The 8,200-nt window shown below is 36.0% G+C and overlaps 1 protein-coding gene across 1 annotated transcript; it reads left to right on the top strand.

Annotated features, from left to right (window-relative positions):
• The first annotated feature begins 3,580 nt into the window (after window positions 1–3,580).
• On the top strand, window positions 3,581–4,114 carry LOC143257791 (uncharacterized). The gene has a single exon (XM_076516824.1). It carries the CDS (start codon window positions 3,581–3,583, stop codon window positions 4,112–4,114), a length of 534 nt encoding a protein of 177 aa, XP_076372939.1.
• The last annotated feature ends 4,086 nt before the right edge of the window (window positions 4,115–8,200 follow it).

Raw genomic sequence — 8,200 nt, 5'->3', positions numbered from 1 at the left:
GTTTCTCGACATTTGCTCAAGATATTGTTCTGTCTATAAACATTATTGCTTTAAAAAATGTTCGCTTATACTACACTTTGATATTACTCGCAGGACAATACGTCTCTCGACGTGTTTCCTTCAAATGTTGTTATTTTATAGACATCATTACTTTGAAAAATATGCTTACATGTACGGCATCCTTCTATGTTTATTGTTATAATTAGTCATGCAGGGCATTCACATACTTAACGATGCCTCAATATATACTGTCTCTCGGCACGTCGCGTTAGTTACATTTGTAGGCGTGAGGAGAATTTCTAGAAATTTCAGCCTGCACAACAATACTGACGATACAACACTGTTTATGTACAACATATATAGTGTTTATTTTTACTCTCAAGAATCTTCTACAACTTTAGTGACAAGGCAAAAATTTCGCAATACAAATTTAAAAGTATAAGTTATGTACATTTCTAAATATAAATCCAACTTAAACATCAATATTAAAATAGCTATACAGTTATAAACCCATCACATCTTTAAACACTTAACACCAGACAAATGGTATTACAAAAATATTGAGCCTTAAAATACGTTGTTAATTAAAGCCCCCTAGTGGCACAGTGGTATGTCTGCAGACTCACACAGCTAAAATACGAGTTTTGATACACGTGGTGAGCAGAGCACAGATAGCTCATTGTGTAGCTGTTTGCTTAATTCCAAACAAAAGTATTGTTTATAAACAATTAACTTTAAACAAATGCACATAAATGTTTAAAGCTGAACTTTGGTACTAAGAAAATAATAACTCTTGAAATAAAAAATGTGTATAGAATGTTAATAAACATTTAAATTTAAACAATGAGATTTTGTAAACACTTAACGTTGAAATGTAAGTTGATAAAAGTACTAATCCTTGAAATATTGTATAATATATCTAATTAATTTTTACGAATGGTATAACATTGAGTTATGATATTATTAATACAGTAAACCATGAAGTAAGCTGTTATCTATGAAACATGGTGTAATGTAAACTCTTTGGTACTTAGTATCAACCGAATCTAACTTATAAGAAGTATTACACCTAAGGCCCTGCATGGCCAGGTGGGTTAAGGCGGCTGACTCGTAATCTGAGGGTTGCGGGTTCGAATCCCCGTCGCACCAAACATGCTCGCCCTTTCAGCCGTGGGGCGTTATAAAGTGACGGTTAATTCCGCTATTCGTTGGTAAAAGAGTAGTCCAAGACTTGGCGGTGGGTGGTGATGACTAGCTGCCTTCCCTCTAGTCTTACACTGCTAAATTAGGGACGACTAGCGCAGGTAGCCCTCGTGTAGTTTTGCGAGAAATTAAAAAACAAAACAATGGATTTTTTATTCCATCCGTCTAATGGACTGGTACTCCAGCAAGGCAGAATATGAAAATAAAGTTATGTAAATAAAGCCTGTAACATACAAGTGTATTTTTACCTCATGACATACATTGATATTTAGTTATGATATATCATTAGATGGCTTTCTTTAGTCAAGTCACCGCACACGCTTTGGCCAAAAGTCAATATTACCGGTTGTTATAACCCACATTACTAATTATTTACCCTTTGCAATAGAACTTATTTACCGTGCAAGACATGGGACCACTTTCATTATTTCAAAAAAAAAAAAATTCTTCGAACATGTCAATTCGGTGTCCCTAACAAATTTCTTCACAAAATAAAAATTTCTTTGGCTTTCTATTGGCCACCCAAGGGTACAAATATTCAAACGGATGGTTAGAAGCAGCAGAGTTATATTTGCCTTGTAAAGTTTATTAAACTTTCTCAGTAAGAAACCAATCCACTTTAGTAGTTTAACTAGTGTTGAACACATAAAGCATTATTTAAGGTAAAAGAAACAAATCCTATAATAGTGAGATTTGTTTTCTGCAAATTTTGTCAATTTATTTTGCTCTGATTTAGAGACACCCTGCTGAGAACAAACATATCAAAACCTTTTGAATCTCTAAAATGATGTAATTATCATATAGCAACGAAACCTAGAATTTCATTTTCTTTGGTTTATTTCAGTGATACAGGGAATAAAGACATATATACATATATATTCATAAATTATTTGAATTCCTGGCATGATGAAGATTTATCCTCTGACGTCAACCAATAACCATGGATACTCTGTGAATATTTCAGTAATTGTGAGAGTAGATATTTCGGCTTACGATGGTTTTGTTGGGTCTATGGACTACTATAAGTAGATACCAAGTTCTTCAGAGACCACATTTCGTTCTTGGACACAACTTCTTTTCACATCCAGCCGATCATGTTCATCGTCCAGAATTTCCAGCTTGCGATCTGCCTTATAACATCCTTTTACTGGACCTCTATGGGTATGATTTTGCTATAATATTCTTGACGTATCAGCTGTTAAACGTGTATTATTTTCACTTTCTTTTCTTGTATATTGTGTATTAGGAAACCTAAAGATACAATCTGTAAAAGTTATTAATGAGCTGGCCAATTCGCCGTCACTGTCTCTCTTTTATATTAATCAAAGTATATTATAAGTAAAAGGAAGATATCACGTATTAACAATTTAAATGTAAACCCATTTACTTTTGTTCCATATCTTAAAGCATCACCTACTTTTGATTCCTTGATAATGCTGTCTTTAATTTAAAGTTTAAAGTACATGATCCCACGTTAAATTTTTAAAGTGAAATTACGTTCAATTATTAAGCAGTTTTGTAATACTTTTTTATGTCCAAACTTCAATTTTAAAGAAAGAAGATTTTATTTAACTTGTAATCTGAGGGTCGTAAGTTCGAATTCCTGTCGCACCAAACATGCTTGCCCTTTCAGCCGTGGAGGCGTTATAATGTGACCGTCAATTCCACTATTATTTTCTAAAAGAGTAGCACAAGAGTTAGCGGTTGGTGGTGATAACTAGCTGTCTTCCTTCTAGTCTTACACTGCTAGATTAGGGACGGCGAGCGAAGAGAGCTCTCGTGTAGCTTTACGCGAAATTCAAAAACAAACTATCCGCAGTGATTGTCCCTAATTTACAGTAATAGACTAGAAGGAAGAAGTTAGTCAGTACTACCACCCACCAACTCTTGAGTTATTCTTCATTCTCGAATAATGGGGCTGACCCACGACATACAAATTGCAATTAAGTACCCTAACCATCACGCCATCTTGGGCCGAAAATCGATTTGAAAGATTGTTTTATGATAAAAGTTTATAGTGGTTTCTATTTCTTCAATGAGTTAATTTAAAGTCAATTTGATTTGATGCATAAGAAAGGACATATATATTTGCTGATCGAGGTAAGCAATACGAATAGCATGATACTGTTAAAAAAAATTTAACTTTAAAATTTATATAAAACTGGACCAACATTGGAAACTACAAAATACCTTATTATACGAAAAAATGTATTTCTAGATTAATTACTAAAATGGTTACATTTGCTCCAAAACTTGCGTGTTTTTCAACTTTTCACATTTTGAACACATCTATTTTTATATCAACCAGTTTCATGTTGTCTGTTTTAATAATTTATAATCACTTTAATGTTCACATATTTTTCAGGTTATGTTGCTAATGACAAAAGTAAGAAGGACGATTCCATCTCAGTGTTACGACAAGGTCGTAGTTTCAAACCAACTGGTGACGAAAGGGCGTTTTTCTCCGAAAAGGGCGATCCCCAGTTTTGATTTCTTGCCATATTCCTATCTCATGGTCGAAGATTTTGTGCTTAAAAGTTCTGAAAAGGCAAATGATCCTAAGCTCTTTTTACACGTTTTTACTCCAAGAATTGGCCGAAAGAAGAGGTCCATGCTCCAAGAACATGGCGGGGACGTTCAAACAGATTGGCTTGACAGCTTTGCAGTTGAAGATGGAGATATTCAAAATATTGTTCGACGAATTATTCCAACTCCCTATGTCAGCCACAAAACTTTAGATGGTGGTGACGTAGACTGGGTCAAAAGAGCCTTTTTCACACCTCGGATAGGCCGTGCGCCATTTATTCCTCGAATCGGAAGAACAAATCCAGATAGATCTTCTGATTTTGCATTAATTCCTTTTACAAGCCGAGTTCCATTTATTTCCAAAATCGCTACACTGGACAACTGAGTTTTCAAGAAAAGAGTCGAAATTTGGTTTCAATACGCTATTTGTGAATGCATATTTTGGTATTTTGTATCACTAACGGTATTGAAAACTAAATGTGAAAAACAGCACCGAAAAAATAATAAATGTAACTGTATATTGCATATCGCAAACACAAAGAATAAATAAAGGAATTTATGAAGCAAGCATAATTATATTTTGTTTGTACAAATTACTGTTTATTTTACTTTACTTAATACGAGTATACTAGTATTCTATTTCAGTAGAGGGCCCGGCATGGCCAAGCGTGTTGAGGCGTTCGATTCGTAATCCGAGGGTCGCGGGTTCGAATCCCGGTCTCACCAAATATGCTCGCCCTTTCAGCCGTGGGGCGTTATAATGTGACGGTCAATCCCACTATTCGTTGGTAAAAGAATAGCCCAACAGTTGGCGGTGATGACTAGCTGTCTTTCCTCTAGTCTTACACTGCTAAATTAGGGACGGCTAGCGCAGATAGCTTGAATAGCTTTGCTCGAAATTCAAAACAAACAAACAAACAACTATTTGAATAGCTGCGTTAATAGTAACACCTGCTAATTGCCAAATAATGTACAAGCGATACTTTTGCTCGCGAAGCACAAAATCAAATTACTTTATATCTTAAAATAAGAAATTAAATATTTTAAAAATAGTGTCAAACAGCCTAACTTTTGCCAGTAGTTGTTTCGTATTTGCTTTGTCCACAGCAAAGACTCGACTCCTGGACTTTAGCGTAGCCTTATCGCTGTCCCATTGACGGACATTTGTAGAAAGTACTGTATTGTGTCGAAGGCTTATAGATTGTTTATACCCTTTACATATTATTAAACTCATGCCACACTGTGGTAGTTTTTTATAGGTAGATTTGCACTTTTGGCTTTCTAAAGTAAATTAAATTTCTATTTTAGAACAACACACCGACAAAAGTATATCGATACATCTGTTCGAGCTCACACTTAGGGTAAAGATGACTGGCTCTATTACCTCTGGGAAGTAATTCAGAGTTAAAAAAGGCAGGTCGTTTTACTTGTCTACTAAGCCCACGCCAAAGAACTATTTTCTCACGTTTTTTCAACAGACATAGTATATCTACTAGACTCAAGTATATGAAAATTAATACTTCTAGATTGAGCTAACGTGAAAATTACATATTGTGAATTTATCCTCAAAGTTACAGAAAATGACTACAAAACTGTTTTTCGGTTTTTTAATTAAGTTTAAGGCAATAAATAAATTTTAAAAATATTTATTGGATACTTTAAGTCACACCAAACATGTTTGCCCCAATCAACCGTGGGGTGTTATAAAGTTACGGTCAATCCCACTATTCATTGGTAAAAGAGTAGCCCAAGAGTTGGCAGTCGGTAGTGATGACTAGCTGCCTTCCCACTAGTCTTATACTGCTAAATTAGGGACGGCTAGCACAGATTAGCCTCGAGTAGCTTTGTGCGAAATTCAAAAAACAAACATTTATAAAGGAATATCGTTTGTTCTGTCCTAGATATGATATTGCTATAATACTGAACATCATGCAACAATGTCCTTCAGTATCACAACGCGTGGAGGTTTGAGGTTACAACCTTACCTAATTAGAATGACCATTACAGGGTAACGTTAGTCACGTTGGGTAAGTACGATGTGTCTTGTAGAGAAGATAACATCGATTTAAACAGACTAGCACACCATCTTGAAGAGAAAATAGCTTGACAAACTAAAATGGACAATCCAGCGTACAAATTAAGTATATATTCTGTATTTCTGTTTAGTGTTTCAATAAAATTTATTTGTTTCATGTTTTACTTTGTGTACATTGTCTTTAAATCATCGGCACTACTTTGTTACTCGTAGTTACTCGGTATCATTCCTTAATCTCTTATTGTCATGCGGAACTATCCCATCACTCTTAATTCAGTTCGATCCGACATATCACAATACTGTTATAACCTGAAATGTTCTTCGTATTTAAAGGAGGCCTGGCATGGTTACGTTTCGAGGGTCGCGGGTTCGAATCACCGCCACACCAAACCTGTTCACCCTTTCAGCCGTGCGGGCGTTATATTGTGACAGGCAATCCCACTATTCATTGGTAAAGAGTAGTCCCAGAGTTGGCGGTGATGACTAGTTGCCTTTCCTCTAGTCTTACACTACTAAATTAGCTTTGCGCAAAATTAAAAAACTAACAAGCTTATATGTTCGGATGCTCTGGTAACAAAGGTCCCCTTTTAACTGGAAATTAAAATGTTTTTCATTTAAAAGATATTTTATGTTTGAAATAAGCACTCGTTTAATAAAGTTATTTTTATTTCTTAAATAAATTCACAGTTAATTCACTTCTACTTTTCAGCTTCGAAGGTTAAATATCTGGGTCATTTTTCCTGGGTTAAAACGCATTAAAAGAAATAATTGTTTTCGAGAAAAACATCTAAAAAAATTCAGGGCCAGTTTCATTAGTGATATATTTTTCTTTTTAATAAACGTTTTCAATGCATTAAAATAATATGTGAAACCCAGTCTAGGTTGGCCTTCTTTTCGCTTAACTCTATGACGTAACGATATTGAAGGCAGCTCATTTCAAAAGCCAATCACCCTATTTAAAAAAATGATACTGTCTAAATTGCAGATGACTCCTTCTCTGCCAAAATTTGATTATATGTCCCCTTGTTCTATTATTTTCACTGCTGAACACAAAGTTTGGATCTGTATTATCAACATCCCAAATAATCTTAAACACTTCAATGAAATCGTCTCTGATCCTTCTTCTCTCCAGAGGAAATATGTTTAGAGATTTTAGTCTCTCCTCATAGGACAATTTCACCATCCCAGGTATCATCCAAGTCTTTTCTCCAACACTCCTTGATGTGGATTCCTGTACGTGGTGAGGGACCTCCCAGAGAAGGTTGTGTATTTCAATTTACCTCCTCTGGGATCTAAACATTCACCTGCGTGTTTGCCATGTGTGGTGACCCGTGAAGGGGAGGAGAGGATCCTGGTTATTGAGGAGTCCAACCCTAACACACCACTTTGGCCTTGAATTCCTGTAGACGGGCGGCCTTTGGGTGGCCCTTCTTGGGTCAATCGGCTGGTCCACTTGGGCTAGAGTCAACTAAGTACCAGTGTTGGAAGTTCTCAACGGGTGTTGTGGACATTGTGTCTGATGCTGGTGTTTGGGTATAGTGCTCACGAAACCATGGCGTTGCTGCAATGTCCTTGCATGACATTGTAGTGCGTCCCCTAATGGTGGGTGGGGACAGTGAGCACTGAAATATATTTTTTTTATTATGGATACCCTCAAATAAAAAAAAAATAAACAAATATGACAGCATAGAGAAAAATCCGTCTACTGGCAAACAATCGCACATTTATGACTCTGTACAGTCAAACTCACAGCTTGAAGCTGTCCCGATATTTTTAATTATACATTCTTTAACTGAAATTCCTTTGGGCAGATGTCTTCATTTTTTATTCAGAAGGGCTTGCTGGCTCTCCTAAATCGGTAAAAAAATTAATGTCTGGGGACATTTTAGTGGAAACATCTTCATCACAACATTTCAAATTCCTCTTGAAATCAAAGGCCATGTGGATATACCCATTGAGGTTACTCCTCATTCTACTTTGAATTCTTCCAGAGGAGTTATAGTTGAGAGGGATTTAAAAACCATTCCAGAGTCAGAGATCCTCGTAAGTTTCACCAGCCAAGGTATTACAGCCGTGCTCCGAATTTTTACTCGTAGAGACGGAATTATGGAGCTGACAAATGTTCTAACTGATTAATGTTTACAACATCGCGTCCTCCCACCACAATCAAGGCAGGATATCTGAACTGTAAGATACGGCCTTATATTCTCAATCCTGTTAGATGTTTCCATTGTTAACGATTTGGTCACTCAAACATCTTGCCATGGTTCCTTGACATGTGTCTGTTGTGCTGGTAAAGACCATGATGCTTTTGAATGCCAACTTGAATCACATTGTATTAACTGTAATGGTCCACATCCTTCCTATTTTACTTCTAGCCCTAAATGGGTAGAAGAGAAAGAAGTACAACGTCTAAAGACTGTTCACAATATTACT

Source organism: Tachypleus tridentatus, chromosome 7 (genome assembly GCF_004210375.1).
Source record: "Tachypleus tridentatus isolate NWPU-2018 chromosome 7, ASM421037v1, whole genome shotgun sequence".
In the NCBI taxonomy this organism is placed as follows: domain Eukaryota; kingdom Metazoa; phylum Arthropoda; class Merostomata; order Xiphosura; family Limulidae; genus Tachypleus; species Tachypleus tridentatus.
The sequence above is the reverse complement of the archived record's forward strand: the minus strand, read 5'-3'. Positions and strand labels throughout refer to the sequence as shown.

Bases quoted from the DNA above. Each gene is read 5' to 3' on its own strand.
- LOC143257791 (XM_076516824.1), top strand. From the start codon at position 3,581: ATGACAAAAGTAAGAAGGACGATTCCATCTCAGTGTTACGACAAGGTC.